We start from the raw sequence: 20,862 nt of genomic DNA, 5'->3' as shown, positions 1-20,862 counted from the left end.
CTCAAATCTGATATCGTAATGAGGTAGATATGACAGTTGTTTATGGATATTCATGGGGGATTGGTTCTTGGACCCAAACCCTGCAATGATTCACACACTTGCTATAAAATAATGTGGAATTGGCTCGTGATCTGAAAACCTTCTCTCTAACATTGAGATGACCTCCAGAGTGCTTGTGACCCTCAGTGTAACACAAACTCTGTGCAAATAGCTCCCACACGATGACCTAAGGCTTGAGGAATAATGACCTGCAAAGGACCCTGTGTGTTCAGAGGAGATTCAGTGCTGTTTTCAAATAAGTTCAATCCATGGGTGGTAGACACTGAACCGGGGAACCCGAAAACAGGAGGGGCCACTGCCTATGCTCTCCTGCACAGTAGGAGAAGATTGAATAGCCAACGGTCATCTAGCAAATAGTTCTTGAGCTGCACTATTTCACGGGGAGTCAAACTGACTACTGAAGCATTGTCAGTTGCTGGCTGTGGCAGGGAGCAGCAATGCTTCTCAGTCTCTTAAGTTTCTTTCGTCAAGATTTATTCCTTTTCTGTAAGGAGTGATTTGCCAGCATGTACATATGTGAGTGCCTGGAAGTCAGGAGAAGGCTTTCCATCACGTGTAACTTTATCTAGGAAGCAGGTGCTGGGAACTGAACCTGGATCCTCTACAAGATCCTCTGCTCTTACCCACTGAGCCATCTCAAGGCCCGGATCTCCTGAGTTTCTTAAAATTTGCTTCCCTCTGAGTACAGTGGGACAGTGGGAGAGTGTCGTGACCAGCGGGAGTTCAAGGGGTCCCTAAAGGGGTGGTGGTGGAAAGAATGAGGTAGAACAAGAGGCACAAGGAATGAGGTCATGTCTGTTTGTCTGATCAAGGACTCGTTTATTAGAAATTTTTACCCATCTTATATAGGGAGAAGGCAGGAAATTGGGAAGGCTAAGTTACTGCTGCAGGAGATAGGAACAGTGCTTTTATGGCTTGAATATTGCACCTGCAAGATACCATAAAGATGTTTTTTTAGATATCTCACGGACTGTATAAAACTAACAGACGGATGTCCTCACAAATCTGTTACCCATGAATTAGGGTTCCTAGGTACCTCTTTCACTAAAGAGCTTTAGGTCTCCACTAAATGAGCTTTGCTCACTATTTGACTTTGGATTCAGTAAATAGCTTTGGCTCCCAACAGGAGAGCTCAGTGACAGAGTGCTAGCCTACCAGCACAGGCCCTGGGCACCATCTTTGGCACCATGAGAGAGTAAGAGCCACTCCTTTCTCAGTCCAGGAAGGAACACAGTGCAGAAGAGCTTCGTGGGGAAAAACTTCAAGACTTTATTAACAGGAGAAAAAAATGCAAACACATCCAACTGAGGCAGCTCTCTTCAGGAGAGGTCAAGGATGAGAAATATCACCACTCAAAGAAAATTACAGTTTGGCTGGGACTGTCCTGTCTTCACCACCCAAATGTTTGTGGAAAAAAGTCTGGAGCTGCTGCCATGCGTCCACTTGGGCCATGGCGTGAGCCCGGGGCTCCCCTCCAAAGATGACAACAATGTTGTAGAAACTATGCAGGGAAGCCTTGCACCAGGGAAAGTAAGGGGGCTCAATGTTGTGCCCCGTGTCTGGGTAGCAGATGATCTGGGGCTCCTCCTTCCCATGGGCCTGTAAGCGTTTGGAGGCCTCTCTGGCATAGAACTCGCTCCTCCAGTTGTGGTCATCCTGACCAACGAGGAACAGGAAGGTCGTGTCTGACCTCTCCACGGGGATGATGCTCTTCAGGTCTGCCCCTTCCAGAGGGACATTCAGGACATCCACAATATCTTTAAGGCCTTCTTTGGTCACTTTGATCCGACTAATGTCAGTACCCACAGGGAGTAGGGTCTGATCCTTGTACCGTAAGATTTTGCCACTATTGGCCACAGAGCCATTGATTATGACAGCAGCCGTGATGCCTTTCAGGAAAGTGGCCATGCAGAGGCAGAAATCAGCCCCTCTGGAAATTCCCAGCAGGCCAATTCCTGGACCCTTGACCTAAGAAAGAGACCAAGAAAAGAAAGAGCATGAGTACACCTAGAGGGCAGGACAGCTCATGATGTCAACCAATGGATGCAAGGCAGTCCTGAGCCTGAAGCTTATTCTGGACCATCCTAGCACTTTGTATATTGATTCTTCAAATCAATGTCCTGAGTGGGACTCAACTCGAAGTCCCACAGTCTCCATGAAGCTCACAGGAGAAGTAACAGGCACATTCCTAAGCATGCATGTGTCAAAGAGAACACGTTGGCAATCAGGAAAAGGGTTTCCTTCTTACCTGGGATGTATGTACATTCAGTAGCGGGCACTACATTGTCGGGGGACAGTTTTGTGATCTGTGTATCCAAACGCTGCTTCCTGCACCCAGAGATACGTTTGCAGCCTGGATGTGGACATTGTCATTGTTTTGTTTTGTTTTGAATTTGTTTATTTTTGTATGTATATGAGTGCTCTGTTTGCATGTGCCCCTTCATGGCAGAATAGGACATCATGTCACATTATTGATGGTTGAGAGCCACCATGTGGTTGCTGGGAATTACACTCTGGACCTCTGGGAGAGCAGATAGTGCTCCTAACTGCTGAGCCATCTCTCCAGCCCTGGGCAATGTCATCATTACTGAAGCAGCTCCTGCTTTCTGTGGTGTAAAGCTTGTTCTCCATCTTCTCTGATTGGTTAATAAAGAGCTGAACAGCCTATAGCTGAGCAGGACAGTTGAGGCTGGACTTGCAACCAGGAGAGGAGGGTCACAGTGGCCAGGAGAAGATTGCCATGAGGAGGTTGCCATGGGAGAGTTGCAGTAGATACAGAGGGAGCAGCAGGAGGCAGGGCGAGACTAGAGGGCAGCTAACTAGGCACATGGATGGGAGATTCTCCAGACCAGTGTAGACAGATTAGAATAGATGAGGCTCTTCCCAGATGTAGTGCTCAAAGCATATTTATAAATGTAGTAGGTCTCTGTGCCATCACTGGGAGCTACTGCGGGTATCAGAAAGCCCCTCAGTGATTTTACAATACATTCATATGGATTCATTATCATTCAATAAACATCATGGTAAACTGAGGTCAGCTTCAGGTTGTAAGTATGAGTTCAAGATCCATGTTTAGATCTGGAGAAGGAGATGTTTCAAACAAAAACAATTCTGGTTAACATTAGGAAATGCTGTTTAAAAAGAGTGTTTAGAGGAATTGGACTTGGAAGAAAATTCCTATTCAGAACTATTGACAGGCTTTGGAGAGTAGGGACAAGGCTAATGAGGTTACACACTCATGTGATTGTAGGGCCAGACAAAGCGTCTGCAAGGGTTCTCACTGAAGGCTCCCAGGCAATGACTTTTGTTACTTCTAACAGGCACCCTTTCAACACTTGCAAAACGAGGCTCTTCCCATCAACCTCACTTCGGCTGCTCTCCATTAGTGGCCTCTGAAGTTTCCTTGTTCTCACTGAATGTGATTTTCTTTTCTCCATTGCCCTCACCCCCTACACTACATGCTCAGCTCATATGGACCTGACTTTGTCTTCCTCATTTGTATCCAGCCAGGCCTAAGTCCTCTGCTGTTTGCCAAGTGAATGAGATCAGGTAATGGAAGGCCCCACTGCATGGACTTTACAATGTGAGTCATTCAGTGCTCAGAACACAACCAGGGGTAGGAGACAGACCCAACCCCAAGCAATGATGTCTCCAGGGGGCCCTAGCACTCCTCTAGTATGCCTGAGTAAAGATGGATTTTTAAGTGCGTGTGCGTGTGTGTGTGTGTGCGCACAGCTCTACTCCTATTCCCTGGAGCTGGAGTTACAGATAGTGATAAGCTACTTGACTTGGGTGCTGGTGACCCCACTTTGGTGCTGTGGAAGCTCAGCCAGTGATTTTAATGCCTGAGCCCACCTCCAGTCCAGGTTCCTATTCTGTATGCTGACTGTGTAGGTGTCCCAGGCAAGCCCCTTTCCAGACACACCCCAACACCTGGCTTCTAGGTGAGGCATTCAGTCACCAGAGCGCCTGTTCTCATCAGTGCCTAAGATACCCTCAGTTCAGAAATGGACTTCTCCTCCTGGCTGGGAGAAGAACATGTGATTATTCCCAACGGCTCAGCCAGTGAGCTGACTATCTTACCTTGGTGGGTGGCTATTTAAGGAACATAGCTCCTAAACCAAAGGCAAAAACAACAGCTAACCTGAGGGTGACTGAGCAGGTAGTTCACAGCTTCCTCGAAATACTCCAGGTGGATCACGTCCATGTCCTTGGGGAGGTCGTCATAGTTATAATAAGCCAGAGCCATCACGGCAAAGCCCTTCCCAGCCAGCAGACTGGCCCGATACTCCAGGAGGCCACGTCCAATTCCGAAAAGGTCCATGATCCCAGGAAAGGGTCCCTTCCCTAAAACAAAACAAAACAAAACAACAAACAAAAGAAAACAAACAACAGGAGAGTTACGGGCTTCCAACCCTCCTCTCCTACTTTGAGAGCAGACCTTATTGGATATTATATCAGAGAGGCCCATGGGTTCAGGGGAACACAGGACGGAGAGACACTTTACCATATTCTCAGATCAACAGCCTTTGCCCTGAGTCCACAGCAGCTCTGAGCGCCCATGACTGCAGGTATCAGCTGTTGCCTCGGTGCCTGGACTAGCTGCCTGGCTTTTTGTGCAGCCTCCCTTGGGTCCTCCCAGGTTCCTGGTCCTACCTTTTAATGTCATTGCTGATTGTATTCCTACATCTGTGACCTTCCAATATATTCTTTTCCTATTTAAACTACCCAAATTCTGTTTCTGATGCTTGTAATAAAAAGATGATAATTTAATTTTTCAACTATTATGCTGTCAAAGCCCACCACTGGTTTACTTATAAAAAAGAAATCTTTAAAGGAATTCTGTATTCTTAGGTAATGGCTACATATTCTGTGCAAGGGTTTGTAATTTAAAAAAAAATTATTTGAAAAGATTTTTAAAATAATGATGATATGAATGAATTATTGCAGGATAGGTGATTACACTGTGAACCCAGGATTGTGTACTGGAAGAACCTGTTTCTGGCTGTGCCAGAGCCTGCCAGCACAGTCGAACGGTTCTTGAGTCATGAATGAGGATTAAAATAATTAAACTAACACACAACACAGGGGACCTTTCCGAGAGGCTCTAGTGGAGACTTCACTCCACCAGCCCCTGGCTTTATTTCAGACTACTTTTAAGCCAGATTGAAAACAGCTCAGCACAATGAGTTAAACTCACAAGGAGGTGAAACAGGAGGTATGATTGTGACAAGATATCCCACCTGCTGTCACAACCAAAAGAGAATGGACTTGGAAATTCTTCCCTCAATCCAGTGAAGGCCTGGTAAAACTAGTCTTTCTGCTGAGATTTAAATATCAAAGCAGCTGCTAGAACAGAGGCTCCCAATATGGTTGTGGTGTGGCTCAGCCCTAGCACACACCTTTAATCCAAGAGCTTTCTGTAAACAGGATGAAATAAAGTCAACCACAGGTCAAGGGGCAGGGTAAGCAACCAGATGACAGGGAGTGAACCTAGGAGAAAAACCACACAGAATGAGAGGAAGTCAGGAGGACTACAGATTTTAGTATGTTTATCCTATATTGTATGTCTAATATCCATATGTCTAATATTGTATATGCCATGTGTGTCTTTCTGCTTCTGGGATACCTCACTCAGGAAGAAGGAGGAATTCTGGGTAAGATGCTCAATCTTCATTCAGAAAGGTAAAAGGGTTGGACATTGGAGGAAGGGAAAAAAAGGGAACAGGACAGAAGCCTACCACAAAGGGCCTCAGAAAGTCTCTACCCAGCAGGGTTTCAAAGCAGATGTTGAGACTCATAGCCAAACTTTGGGCAGAGTGCAGGAAATCTTATGAAAGTAAGGGGAGATAGAAAGACCTGGAGGGGACAGGAGCTCCCCGCAAGGATTGCAACAGAACCACAGGAAGTAGAATAGAGAGGCATTCAGTTTGAAGGGGATTTTAAGACAGCATGGAGAAGGAGAAGGAGCTTTTCCCGTCTGGGATGTTGGCTGAGTAGGAAGGTCAGCTGGGTGCTTTCTTGTCTCTCTGAGCTAGCTGGCTTTCACCTCAGCATCTGGATCCTGAGTCTATATTGGGAAAGCCAAATACTGATTTTGTTGAAAAACAACAATGAATGTTTTACCTGAACTTGTATGTCTGTGCACTACCTGTGTGCCTGGCACCCAAAGATACCTGAAGAGAGTGTCAGACTCCTCATAACTGGAGTTACAGACAGTTGTGAGTTGCCACATAGGTGTTGGAAGTTGAACCCACAGCCTCTACAAAAGCAGCCAAGGCTGTTAACCTCTGGGCCCAAGGTTTGTCATTTTCAAGGTTGCCATCATATAGTTAAACTTACTTCATGCTTATCTATATTGCTTAAAAGGTCCTGGACTGTATTGGAAGTTTTGGTGTCTTTTGTAACTCAGTTGTGTTATGTAAGCAGGTTTTCCTTTAAATCCCAAATGTGGGATATGGGACTGCCTTAGATTGTCCCTGATAATTGTCTCATGCCCTATTCAGAGGGGCACAGTCTTTGCCAGCTCTAGTTGGTATAAATACCAGGGCCTAGAGAGAAAAGGCATGGTGGCTTGGAGGAGACAAATGGAGGGAATGCTTCTACATACCCCTCCCCCCCCCGAGAATGCTTCGAGGAAAGAAGACGCCTGCTTGCTGTGTTTGCTGGTTTGCTGATTACCTGGACTGTGGGGTATCCTGATGACTGAGACTGGTGTTGCCCCAAAAAGAACCCAATGACCCTACTGAACAGGAAGTAGTAACGAGGTTTATATCCCCTTTCCTTTCTAACCTTCTTTCTCTCCTACCCAGTACTGGGGATTTGGACGAGAGCTAGAAGCTTTAGGAACCCCAAATAAAGTGGAGTTTAAAAACAGTGCCCTAGTTAGGGTACCGGGGTATGACAGACTTGGAATGGGAAGAGAGCACAGTTGCCCATGAGGAAGTCCAGAGAAAGCATTGGGGGAATCTGTTATCGAAAGTCCTTCAGGGCTGATGGGGTTTCCTTGTGGTGCATAAATTTGTAGCTATCCTATTTCAAGGCTGTTTGCCAAAGGAGCATTTTCATCCCTTCCATCTTCTGCAGCAGCACTTTGGCCATGGAAACCTGGAACACTAAGTATTAACTGTCGTATAAGAAACAGCAACCTGCTCTCCTAGGATGCTCATCAAACTGCTTTTCATCAGCATTTCAGCAGTCACAGGGTCATGAGCATCAAGGCTAAATTCTTAGAAAGGTTCTCTCTGAGTCACTGATCCTAAGCCCCTCTCAAAGCTGTGGCTCTTTTACCTAGGAAAAAATTACCCCTAGAATCACCTAAGAAACAAAACCCCATGGCACTGCACACAAACCACACACTTTGTTAAGGACTACAGATTTTAGTATGTTTATCCTATATTGTATGTCTAATATCCATATGTCTAATATTGTATATGCCATGTGTGTCTTTCTGCTTCTGGGATACCTTACTCAGGAAGAAGGAGGACCCTGGGTAAGATGCTCAATCTTCATTCAGAAAGGCAAAAGGGTTGGACATTGGAGGAAGGGAAAAAAAGGGAACAGGACAGAAGCCTACCACAAAGGGCCTCAGAAAGTCTCTACCCAGCAGGGTTTCAAAGCAGATGTTGAGACTCATAGCCAAACTTTGGGCAGAGTGCAGGAAATCTTATGAAAGTAAGGGGAGATAGAAAGACCTGGAGGGGACAGGAGCTCCCCGCAAGGATTGCAACAGAACCAAAAACTCTGGGCACAGAGGTCTTTTTCTGAGACTGATACTCCAGACAAGGTCAATGCATAGAGATAACCTAGAATCCCTGCTCAGATGTAGCCCTTGGCAGCCAGTGTCCACGTGGGTTCCCTAGTAAGGGGAACAGGGACTGTCTCTGACATGATCTCAGTGGCTGGCTCTTTGATCACCTCCCCCGAGTAGGGGAGCAGCTTTACCAGGCCACAGAGGGAGACAATCAGCCAGTCCTGATGAGACCTGATAGACTAGGGTCAGATGGAAGGGTGGGAGGACCATCTCTATTACTGGACTGGGGGGAGTGGCATAGACAAAAAGAGGGAGGAAGGGCAGGATTGGGAGGGGGCAAGGGAGAGTGCTACAGCTGGGATACAAAGAATCAACTGTAATAAATAAATACATACATAAACAAATACATAAGTTTTTAAAAAAGAAGAAATATCTGTTCTTTGAACTTTTTAAATAGCTCACAAGACATGGTCTGGAATCTCATAATAAATTTTAGTTTTATATCAGTTAAAAACAAACAAACAACTGAAAGGGTTAGACTGACTTTGTAAGCTGTATGTCTTCTAAAGCCTATAGTTTTGAGTTTTACGTTCAGGTTAAGCTAAAGCCTCTTAGTACCTTTCCAGAGAATGGAGAAATGTGGACCCTATCTGTGAGGACAGATAGAAAAAAAAGCGAGCGAGCAATGACCTTCACTCAGCAAAAAGAATGACCAGACCCTTGTCTTCGAGATAGTGTTTCTTAGCAACCAACCCAGATTTCTTCTGAGTAGCTTCTGACCTCCAGCCAAGAGCCCTCAGCCCTAATCTTCAAGGATGAGCCAACCACCCCCACCTTCACTTGTAGCTGCATCCACACTTGGCAGGACTGGCCAAGCTTGAGCACCTAAGACTAACCAATTATCTTACTTTATAGCTTCCTCATCCAATCCTAAATTGCCAAAACCCCAACTTCAAATTTCCCACAATTTTTCTTTTAAAAACCTAAGGTCTTTGTCTCCCGGTGCCACATTTTGCTGACCGGCAGGGGTGACCCCATTGCGCAATGGTTAAATTAACCCCTCTTGCTTTTGCAATGTGGCCATGTTCTGTGAGAGTTTCTGGGAAGGCGCAATCTTGAACTCCTGAACTGTGAGATCCTAGGTCTTACTTTTTTTTTTTTTTTTTTGGTGTGTTGGCCGGGAAAGGGTGTGCCCCTTCCCCAACCCTCATCAGACTGAACTCGGAGGTCGAGCTTACTTGTTTCTGTCTTACCAATCTGTTTATGTTTAGGCGCCTATCTCGACCTTTTTTTGGTCGTCTGATCAGTCATCGCAATAGACAGATGTGTCTAGACAGATGTGTCAGAATATCACTTGACTGGGAACTGGAGGACGCTCCAGTTTGAGAGGCTAGGACCAGGACGGTCCTCCTCCCATCTGTTTCTTGTCAGAGTCGGCTGCCGTGAGGCAGCCTCTCAATCCGATTTCTGTGGTACCATCTGTAAGGGTGCCCTTGTCTTATTGCCTGTCTTGTTCTCTGTCTCTATCATTGTTGCCTCTTTGACTTTCTTGACGGACAACTTTATTATGGGACAGACTGTGACTACACCCTTATCCCTCACCCTTGATCATTTCTCAGAGGTGAGATATAGGGCACATAACCTTTCAGTTAAAGTTAAAAAGGAAAAATGACAAACTTTCTGTTCCTCAGAGTGGCCTACTTTTCAGGCTGGGATGGCGCTCGGAGAACTGGCTGGGCAGAATTGCTCACACCCTCAGAATTGGCCTAAAATTTGCCTCCTCTGGCTGCTGAGCAGCAGTTCACCCCGGCCCCTTCCTCCTTCCATTCCTCCTCCCATGGGCTTCAGTCAGTGCCGACTTGCGGACAGGGGCCAGAGGGATGGAGCTACTTCTGGTTCTAAAGATTAAATTGTTTGCACTGATAAATTTTGGTCTTATTTTTGTGCTCCGTAAATTCACTCCTAAAAAAGATACTTTGTTTTGATATTGCAAAAACTAGTTTTAAAAAAATGTTTAGATACTTAAGGTAATAAAACATTTAAAGTTTATCAGGTTTTCAAAGCAATAAGCCTTGGGCAGTCTAACAAAAAAACTTAAAACAGTTTCTTAACCCTTTGGGGAGGTCAAAAGACCTTGGTATTTATTTTATTACTTTTGCAAAGTAAAACCAAGCCATGCTGTTTGAGCCAATTAAGAAAACTGCAGTTATTACAGTGTATTGTGTCAGGATGGTAAAAATATATAAAATAATTTAGTATATTCTATACTGCTAAAAGAGCCCATATGAAGGATTTTAATGAAAGTTTTTATGTTGTCTAAAAAGCAAGAGAAAAGGCAAAAAGACTGGAATAATAATAAAGAGAAGGGATATCAAAGAAAAAAATAGTTTGCCTAAAGCAAAAATGTCTGGTTAAGCCAGAAGAACGAAGCTATAAACCTGAAGGTAAATAGAATGTTGTAGAGGGTCCATGTATGTATATAGGGCCAGGGGGCGTATGAACATATGAATGATGTTTGTTTTGGTTCTTTATACCTGAAAATATGATTTGAAAAAAAAAAAAACTGTAAAAAGGCTGGTGATTCTTCACTGCAGAATGTTTTCTTGTGGTCTTTAAAAGAAAAAAATTCAAGCTGACAGGTTTGATGTGGACAGAATAATTCATACAGTTTAAAATTGTTCTATACTGTTCTGTTTGTTCTATAATGTTGTTTGTTCTGTACTGTTCTGTTAGGCAATTGGTTCTAAAACTTATTTGATTCCAGTGTGTAAAACTTTTTGCTGTTTAAGTTTTAAAGAAGACAATGAGATTCATAAGATTTGCTAGCCCCTTTATAAATTGTGCCCAATTAAAGGTCTTGCTTTGATTTTAGTCCAGAAAGAGTAGCTTTAAAGTTACACTAAAGACTGAGCTTTACCTAGTTCCTTTGTTTAGGTTGCTTTCTTTGGGGCTGAATTTGGGATGGTTAACCATAAAGTTTGCCTATATAGACCTACTTAAAATTTGGTTCTAAAACATGCATCTAAGAAATATGCCAGAATTAGAGTATAACTTTCAGTTTTTTAGGATACAGTTTAGAGCAAATGATAAAAATAGACAGAGAACAATACAGATATGCTGGTCCTCAAGCTTATCAGAAATCTGATGAATATGGCATTTTAACATATGTAAGTTTATTGTGACAGAAAGTCCCAAAATCCTGGCAGTAGCTCCCCAAGGTCTCCAGGAAGATTTGGACACGATAGATGACTGCCAACTATGGATTGTGGTATGCTAACCACTGGGCAATACTGCCTCAACTGGCCCACTACTAGGGCCCAGCCAAACCTGTGGACAAAGCCATGGACACCTGGAAAGCCATTATTTCACATTGTGAGAGGCAAGGTGAGGTCAATCTTTTGTGTTTCTTCTTTCCACAGAAGCAGCTTCTCATCCTCTATGCCTAATGGCTGGACTGCCTCTGCTCAGGAATCCAGGAGACCACAGGAACCAGGGACACTGCCTAGGTGATGGACTAACTAGTCATCTCTGTCATTTTGATTGGTACATTTACTTAGCTCATAATTTATCCTTCTCAGGTCTCTGATTACATTGACGGCTAGGCTGAAAGGCTAGGCTTAGTTAATGGTAGCTTGGCAGCTAAAGAGCAGACAGTTAGGTTCACTGTCAGCTCATTGGACAGTTCATTAGTTAGTTAAAACTACTAGGTACTATATCTTTTATGTAAAAAGAAAAACAGGTTTGCCCTGTTCACAGGCTTTACATCAATTGCCAATGTCTTATAATAATAGTTAAATAAAAAGATATAAAGTTTATGTAGGGTCTGAGGATATAGGAGTTCAGGTTATAAAAATCTAAAAAATGTTGGTCTACACACTGATCAGAGTGTCAATTTAACGGACGTCAGGTGCTACACCCACTCCAGTGTCGCCAGTGTAGCATATCAATAGATTGTGCTACAGGGCGGGAAACACGCTTTCTTTGGAAATTCACTCCCTGGAGGTCAATAGCAGGTCTCCCCAACCACCTAAGTTAAAAAGACGCAGTCTAGAGTCTCTATGCTTTTTCAGTCGCGGTTATGGGGCTGGATTAATGAGTTTTTTGGTCTTTCTCTATGACTCCTGAAACAGCACAATTAACTATTCAAGGAAATATATTCTTGATAGATTACCAAAAGCTTTAACAAGAATAGGGTGGAAGAAAAGTAGTTTTAAGAGAAGTAATGAGTTAGATTGAGTATTAAAAGCATTATAAGAATAGTGAAAAAATAAAGGGCTCCTTCTTAGGAAAAAAATAGCATGAGAAGTACAGCTGGCTCGAGCTTGCCCCCCCCCCCACTTTGGCGTCTTGTTTCTAGGGAAGATCATAAATCTTTAGCAAGACATATGGGAGGATGGTTAACAAAGATGTATTTAGATTTTAATACAGAGAAAGATTTTGGCAGGCATCTGACTTAGCTCCTGACTTTCCTCTTCATTAGTTAGCAATAACGAAACTGCGTTTGCGGTTTCTTTTCCTTTGTTTGCTTTGATCAAAGTTCTCAGGCCAAGATTTCTTGTGGGCACTGCTTTATGTTTGACTATATTTTTGAGTTAAAATGTAAACTTTGTATTCTTGGTAAAAATCTAAGTGTTCTGGGAAATATGCCAACTTTAAGGTGTTTCCTTATGTAATTACTATAAAATTATTTAGCCTGACTTTAGTAAAGTTACAGCAGGGTCAAAGCCATCTCGGTGTGGTCTCTGACTGTCATTTGCCTGAAACTGTGCCTTCCTGACATCCAAACCTCTGATTTTGCCCCGGATGCAGGGAGCCTGACTGGGCTGGTCCATGGCAGTCAGGTTAACACTTAAGTTAAAAAAAAAAAAAATAGTACAAGCAGTTTCTCACACAGGCAACTTTACTTAGCCAAAATATAGGAGGGTTCACTCAAGGTTGCACAGAGCCTGCTGTCTGGTTACTGTGGCTTGCACAGAGTTTCTCAGGGTCAGAGCAGTCCGCTGTAGAACCACCAAGGTCAGTCTGTGAGAGACTGGACTTTAAAAAATAGCAGGCTAAATTCCACTGCTCAGATGCCATTAACTCCAAAAAGGCTGCCACATGGACACACTTAAGTTGTTTATAAAAGATATAAAACAAACAGCTGACTGGTACCCATTCTGTTGGATATAGTTTTACCTGTTACTCTCAAAATGTTGTTGTATTAGACTTGCTGATATGTTACTTTTCTGAGTTTTTTAATATATATATTTCCTTTTGTGTACCAAAAATTCATGTGAGTTTATAACAATCAAAAGGTCATGAGACCTGGATCTGACATAGCTCAAATGGATCCCAGCTGAGTTTTTCCCTGGTGTTGGGATTCCTCACTTTTCCCATTTAACAGACAAATCTTAACTTCTGTCTCTAGTCTGAGTTTGTCTCAGCAGATTTTCACCTGGTTGACTCTATTTTCGGGATCAGCTATGGACTGCAAGCTGAAATCTGGACTTGTTGGAAGCTGACATGACTGCTCCCTGTTTCTTCAATTGGATCAACTAACCAGAGACTGTTAAGGACTGCCTCACTGACCAGCCTTTGACTGGCTCCTAGTAATCTTTAGTAAATTAAAAAAGGACATGATTTTGGCATCAAAGTAAGGGATTCTAGTATCTTGGGTGGGAGCTCGAAAGAAATTCAATTAAAAGCAAACCCCCCTGGCCACTCAAGGAATAGGACCCTTATCTACTTTGCTTGTTTCTTTAATGTTTAAACCCAGATAATTACAGACTAAGGTAACTACCCACTTACTCGCCCCAACTTTTGACCAGCATTTCAGCCTCTTTCAAACTGAAATATCAACGGTCCAATCATCAGCATGAAGAAATTCCAGAAGACAGATCTACAGCCCATTGTCCCATTCTACAGGCTGAAATGTTGAGTCAAAAGAAAAAAAATTCTTAAGATAAAATTCTCACTCTGCAGCTGCTTCATGTTTAAAGCAGTTACAAGGAGAAGGGGGAAATGAAAGGGTTAGACTAACTTTGTAAGCTGTATATCTTCTAAAGCCTATAGTTTTGAGTTTTACGTTCAGGTTAAGCTAAAGCCTCTTAGTACCTTTCCAGAGAATGGAGAAATGTGGACCCTATCTGTGAGGACAGATAGAAAAAAAAGCGAGCGAGCAATAACCTTCACTCAGCAAAAAGAATGACCAGACCCTTATCTTCGAGATAGTGTTTCTTAGCAACCAACCCAGATTTCTTCTGAGTAGCTTCTGACCTCCAGCCAAGAGCCCTCAGCCCTAATCTTCAAGGATGAGCCAACCACCCCCACCTTCACTTGTAGCTGCATCCACACTTGGCAGGACTGGCCAAGCTTGAGCACCTAAGACTAACCAATTATCTTACTTTATAGCTTCCTCATCCAATCCTAAATTGCCAAAACTGCAACTTCAAATTTCCCACAATTTTTCTTTTAAAAACCTAAAGGCCTTTGTCTCCCAGTGCCACTCTTTGCTGACCGGCAGGGGTGGCCCCATTGCGCAATGGTTAAATTAAACCTCTTGCTTTTGCAACGAGTCTGTGGTCTGTGAGAGTTTCTGGGAAGGGCACGATCTTGAACTCCTGAGCTGTGAGACCCCAGGTCTTACACAACAACAAACACACACTTTCAATTCCAGACTCTGAGCAGCCCTCAAGTTCTATAAGTTAGAAAGCTCCTCTAGAGCAAAGGTGACAAACGTGAACCCGTGCACAACAACCCCCGTGGGTCTCATTATCACAGTGCAGATTTCCAGTTCCCGAGGCCTGGGCGAGCTTTGAGGCTCTGCTCCTGAGGTGAGTTCTGAACTCCCCCAGCCATGAACCTAACTCCGCTTTCCAGGGGTCCCAACCTCTAAGAGCCGCGTGGAGAGGGTGGGAGCCGGGGGAGAAGGGGCCCAGGGGCCGCACCCCTGAAGCATCCCGGGTTGCAAGGCCAGGAGGGAGGGCAGCTCACCTGGGGGCAGGAAGAGCGTGGCGCGCACCCGGCCCTCGCGCACGGGCACGCGCCGCACCCCGGGAGCCAGGAAGTGGCGCTCGTGCTCCGCCTTGGCCAGCAGCCGCCCGCCGTCGGGCTCGTGTCCGTCCAGCACGTCCAGCTCCAGCACGAAGGGCGTCTGCACGTCGCGCTTGATCAGGCGCCAGAAAGGCCGGTCGGGCTGCATGGCCCAGAGCAGCCCCATGGGCTCGAGCCCCGCGAAGCTGCCGCCCAGCGCGGGCGCGCGCGCCAGGTCCAGCTGGCCGTGGGCATCGGCGCGGTAGCGCGCGTGGGCGCGGAAGAGCGCGCCCTTCTCGTCGCGCAGGGCCGCGCGCAGCGTGACGGGCTGCCCGGGGGCCAGGCCGCGCACGGAGATGCCCAGCGGCTCGTCCCAGCAGCTGCGGCCCGCGGGCTCCAAGCTCAGGGTTGGCATCATCTTGACACTGTGAAAAATTAGAATACTGTGGGATGAATCGTTTCTCTGCCCTCTGGAGTCTGTGATCACCAGGGAACCCTTGACTTCCCTGTCTCCTTCGTCAAAGGCGGTGTGAAAGTCCGCAGTGTTTATAGGCTACCGTGGCCTGTAACGCAGAAAAACTGAACAACAGTAATGACTTCTTTTTCAAAGTGATGTTGAAATAAAGGTACAAATACCGAGGTACAGGGATCACTGCCCACATCCTAATAGTTTAGCAAAAGTCCCCCAGGGTCCTCTAGCCTGGTGATCCTGAGGAATTGCTCTTTGAACCTTCCTTACTTGGGTACATGGCGGCTTTTCCCCCTAAGAACTTTAGTTCGTATCTGATGGGACAAACAGGAGGCGGAAAGTACTTCTATTTAACTCTCCTTATTCCGCAGGGTGCCTCTGCTTGGCTGAACAGGTCAAGCAAGGAGAGGAGATTCAACTAGGTGAGAGACCAAAAGATAAGCAGCGATTGTTAACACTATGTAGAGTAGGCGCGGTATAGCAGTAAGTTCCCTGAGGGGAGAGCTACCTCGCTGCATTCTTTCCCGCCTTCCCTGTTCTGGGTACGTGACTTAACTACGGCTTTGTTCAAACCACCCAATCAGACCCCTGTAACTATGCTTCTCGCTTCTGTAACCGCGCCTCCTGCTCCCGAGCCCTATAAAAACCCGTCACCCCAACCGAGAGGCGCGCAAGTCCTCCGATAGGCTTGGTCGCCCCGGGTACCCGTGTATCAAAATAAACCTCTTGCGGCTTGCATCCGAAGGCTGGTCTCGCTGTTCCTTGGGAAGCGGGGTCTCCCCGTCTAGATAGGCTCCTGGGAGTCTTTCATAGGCACTACCAAGGTCAAGCCCAGCCAGTGACTGCAGCCTGCACCACGGAGAATCCCCAGGGGCTGAAGGGTTGAAGAACCTGCCTTGCCAGGATGAAGGCTGCAGTTCAGAAATCTTGTAAAAGCTGGGCTGGCTTGTAATTCCCCGGGGCAGAGGCAGGTGATCCCCAGGTCTAGCTGGTTAGTTGGACTAGCTGGAGTTAGTGAGCTCCGAGTTCAGAGAGAGACTTTCTACCCCAACGAAGTGAAGAGCGACAGAGAAGACCTGTACTGTCAATTTCAGATCTCCACGTGCACACACACACAGGCACACGCACACACACACACACACACACACACAGACATGCACCAATACACAGGCATCTGCCTCCACACAGGCAAACACTACCCCCCACACTCACATATCACACACACATATTTTTTTTAATTTTTTTAAAATTATTGTTTTTTTTCCAGACAATAATTTTTTTAAATAATTTTTTTAAAATTATTGTTTGGTTTCTCAATGTAGCCTTGGCTGTCCTGGAACTCTCTCTGTAGACCAGGCTGGCCTTGAACTCATGAGATCCACCTGCCTGAGCCTCCCAAGTGCTGGGATTACAGGCGTGTACTGCCACCACCCCACCATAGAACATATTAAAAAAAAAAAAAAAGAAAAAGAATAAAAGAAAAGAAAAGAAACTTCCGGACAAGTCAGAGTAAAGCCTAGTGCGGTGGTTTGCATAACAACGGCCCCCATAGGCTCATAATTGAGTGCTTAGTCATCAGAGAGCGACTTACCGAGGATTAGGAGGTGTGGCCTTGTTGGAGGAAATGCGTCACTGGAGGTGGGCTCTGAGGTTTCAGAAGGCCCGCCAGGTCCAGCGCCACTCGCTTCCTGCTGCCTGTGGATCTAAATGCAGAACTCTTGTTACTTCTCCAGCACCGTGTCTGCACGTGTGCAGGTGTAAGCAAGCCCAATCACATGCTTTCCTGCCTCTCTAAGATAGCAGGTTTTCACCCGGAATACCTGGCTGCTGAGTCTTTATTGGTAAAATCGAACCACTGGGATTTTTTTTTTAATCAATAACAACAGTACAGGTGTGAAGTTGGAGCTTTAGTTTCATCCACCAAATGTGTGTGTATGTATGTGTACATGTGAAGCTGTTGGAGCTTGTCAAAGCTTGCTTCATCCACCGTGTGTGTGTGTGTGTGTGTGTGTGAGAGAGAGAGAGAGAGAGAGAGAGAGAGAGAGAGAGATCCCCCCTTTTTTTACTGGCTCTGAAAGAGTTCCCAATGAGTTTTTCACTGGTCACAGGGAGTACTTGTAAATCACAGTAAATGAAACTTTGTTCCCTCAGAGAAAAGTCTGCTGAGTGATCAGTTGCCAACTCCCCACCCCATCAGTGTTTCCTGGACTTTGACAGTACACCTTTTAAATTTACACACGGGCACATTGATAAAGGAATTCCCGTTGGGTTTTGCCTGAGCACAGTTGCCCCATCTGGAACATAGTGCCCGGGTCTGGGGAATAAAGCAGCTCCCCTTTCCCTAGGTGGCTTGGTGGAGGCCTGTCACCAGTTGCCTTCCCAGACTTTCTGGAAGGATGGTCTGACCTCCAGGAGCGTCCACCTTCCTGTTTGTGTATCCTGTTTGGTCAGTTTTTGTTTCAACAAGTCAATTTGGCCCCAGGTTGCATTCCTGCATTCAGTAAACGGGGCTCTGCCTGGTCTAGGGTCACTTCCTGGGTAGCCAAGTCAGCTTTGTTTTGCCTCTGGCTTCTCGGGAATCCTCTTGTTGGTGTTCTTTGCAATGGACAATGGCCACCCTGTTGGGTAACCAGAAAGCTTGCAACATGGCTACGATTTCTCCTTTATTTGTGATTTCTTTTCCTGTTGAGGTTAGCAACCCTCTCTCCCTGTGAAGAGCCCCATGGACAGGAGCCATGGTGAAAGCACACAGGCTATCTGTGTGTGTGGAATAGCCTTGCCTCCTCCCCAGCAGAGTGTGAGTCGGAGCTCAGGTTGTTGAGTTGAGGTTCCCAGGAGCACTACCTTTGCCCCGCATACCTGGTCCTGTGTGGGATGAAACTGCTCCCATCTGTGGGTGGCTCCTCTGGTGTCCCCAAAGGGAAGTCAATCAGATCAGGCCTGATAGACTGGATCAGGAAGGTCACTTCAAGACAGTCACAAAGGGCCTCTGTGGAGTCCCCGTGTGGCAGAAGACTGGCAGGACTGAGGGCTGACCTCTGACAGAACAGAATGCGGAGCTGATTCAGAGGCAGGGCTTGGAATTGGGTCACCTATTTGTTAGATTTGTGTGTGTGTGTGTGTGTGTGTGTGTGTGCGCGCGCGCGCGTGTGCCAGGCAGGAGGAGCCGCAGTGGTCAAATGAGCTCTCTGGAGAGACGGGGCCAGATGTAATGAATTACCGCAGAGAGGCACAGTCCAAAGGACTTTGACTCCAGATTGCTTCTTGCTACTTGCTGTGCTATCTCGTGTTTCTCATTGCTATATTCCCCACATACCTGGCTGACATGGTATGTTTGGGCATGGGGAGACCCTCACTGCCTATCGTCTGCTGTGGTTTTCTCTTGGGAGACAGCCCACTCACTTGGGCAGTTTTCCTGGGATCGATATGAAGACGAACTTTCATAAAACAATACTGTTTAGATGAACTGACGATTATACAGAATTCCTGATTTGATTTAAATAATTTCAGGAAGTTAGGGTAGTTGATAGAAAGTTTAAGGAGACGGGCTTAAGTTGTCTTGCCAGAAAGTTGTAATAAAGTTAGACTTAAGCGTAGAATGGCCCCCCTCCTTTGAAGAGCAGTGAGGGGTGCAAAGGCTAGAAAAGGAACAGTGAGCTTTCATGTGATATACTAGGAAGGGAAGAATAGGCCGGAGACAAGTTATTGATCAAAGAAAACACTTCATTCTGTATTGTATGAGGTCATTAATATTTACTATTGATATATCTTTTGGTAAAGCTGAAGTTAATCCTAAACAGCCAAATCACCACACAGAGACTAGGATCTATTTAGTTACCCTAGAACACAATTCTGGGCAATAGTTACTCCATCCAAAATCTCCAAGCTCGCTTAGTTCTCACCATTCAGATTTACCCCATTATACTTGCTTTTAGTGATATCTTAGGTCTGGTTCATTTCCCCACGTTGTTCCGAGACTTCTCCTCCAGTCAATGCTCCCCCAGCTTTGTTGTAATTGGTGATTAATATTTATTATTGATTTATCTTCTGGTAATGCTGCTGTTAATCCTAAGCAGCTGTATAACCAAATCACCACACAGACACTGGGTTTATTTAGTTAACCTAGAACACAATGCTGGGCAATAGCTACTCCATCCTAAACCTCCAAGCCCTCATAGTTTCCTAACATTTAGATTTCCCACATTATACTTGCTTTTTTTGTGATATCTTAGGTCCAATCCATCTTGCCACTTAGTTCCAAGATCTGTCCTCCAGCTCTTCTCTCCTAGCTCTCCCCGCTTCTCCTCCCACTCATTTCCTGCCCGCTGGCTCCTCTCCTCTTTCCTGTCCTCTGGCTCCTTTACATAACATTGTGGCTAGTTGTTTTATTTTGACCTGTTTACACACAGTTGAGACAGGATACTCAGAGTAAGTATCAATACAATGCAATATCCAGATTGAAGGGGGGGCAGAAATCAGCATTTGAATGAACAAGGGTAAGGTATATACATTTCAAAAGAACATTATACCAACACAGCCTCTAACCTCCTGTTTCTCCTCCTCTGCCTCCCAGTCCTTCCTGTCTTCTTCTTCCTTCCTCTTCTCCTACTCTGAACCAGGATGTCCCACCCTATCCTCTCCATTGCTCAACATTGTGGCTGGTTGTTTTAATTGACAAATTGGAGAACAAATAGTAGCATGTTTACACAAACTTGAGACAGGTGATGCTTAGAATAAACATGACAATGCGATGTCTAAATTGAAACCAGATAGTGGGGGAGAGAAATCAGCATTTGAATGAACAAATGTAAGGTGTACGCACTTCAAAAGAGCATTATACCAACATTTCCTCCTTTAAGTCCAATAAAAGGCTCCTTTTCTTTCAATATAATAATAATTATGAAAACTGTTAGGTAAAATCTACATGTGCAATGTCCAGTCCATGTGTATTTAACAACTTAGGAGAAAATATCTGATTATCCTATCTATCCTGACAAGTTTAGAGTTCTATACCTAAATTAACTTTCATCCTTATTGGTATTACCTATATGAAAGCATTTCTTAACTTCTAAACAACTTAAGCTTCATTGTGGCCCTATAACTATTTGGTCTTCAACCCCATCAGAGACTTGAGAAGGAATAAAATTAGTTATTAGAGTAAATAGGAAGTGCATGTTAGCAGCTTCCAAAAAATAAAAATTTTATAATAAATAAATAAATAAAAACAGTCACCCACAACTCTTTATAACACTGGAGCGTCATCTTCAGCCTTCTGGCTCAGAATATTTGACAGACATAAATGCAAAGCAGGAACTATTTAGGACTTGGCAGAGTTTGGCAGTTGACTTGTCCTGCATTTAAGCTTGCCCATTTTTGGCAGAATTTGTCTGTCGTGAAGTGAGGTTTTTTTTTTTTTATTTGTTTGTTTGTTTTTTTGTTTTGTTTTGTTTTTTACCCGAGTGGCTCATTTGCCACATTTGAAGTCATTTCCATATGGAGGTTCTTCAATGCTCATCATCTTCTTTGAGGTAGGCAGGGTGCTGCCAGAAGATGACCTGTCTCATTG

At 44.9% G+C, this 20,862-nt stretch overlaps 1 protein-coding gene across 3 annotated transcripts; it reads right to left on the bottom strand.

Annotated features, from left to right (window-relative positions):
• Positions 1-1,305: 1,305 nt before the first annotated feature.
• On the bottom strand, positions 1,306-19,930 carry LOC110541324 (acyl-coenzyme A thioesterase 5-like). 3 transcript variants are annotated; one of them, XM_060387843.1, is made up of 6 exons: positions 19,842-19,930; positions 18,156-18,334; positions 16,888-16,999; positions 14,789-15,252; positions 4,205-4,407; positions 1,306-2,028 (listed from the first exon to the last, which is right to left on the bottom strand). In XM_060387843.1, exons 4-6 carry the CDS (start codon positions 15,243-15,245, stop codon positions 1,423-1,425), a joined length of 1,266 nt encoding a protein of 421 aa, XP_060243826.1. In that variant the 5' UTR covers positions 15,246-15,252; positions 16,888-16,999; positions 18,156-18,334; positions 19,842-19,930; the 3' UTR covers positions 1,306-1,422. The 3 variants fall into 3 exon arrangements, with proteins under 3 accessions (XP_060243826.1, XP_060243827.1, XP_060243828.1); XM_060387844.1 differs by lacking the exon at positions 19,842-19,930 and adding an exon at positions 16,020-16,187; XM_060387845.1 differs by lacking the exons at positions 16,888-16,999; positions 18,156-18,334; positions 19,842-19,930 and adding an exon at positions 16,020-16,191.
• Between the last annotated feature and the right edge of the window lie 932 nt (positions 19,931-20,862).

Source organism: Meriones unguiculatus, chromosome 7 (assembly GCF_030254825.1).
Source record: "Meriones unguiculatus strain TT.TT164.6M chromosome 7, Bangor_MerUng_6.1, whole genome shotgun sequence".
NCBI lineage: Eukaryota > Metazoa > Chordata > Mammalia > Rodentia > Muridae > Meriones > Meriones unguiculatus.
This window is presented reverse-complemented; position numbering and strand designations above follow the sequence as displayed.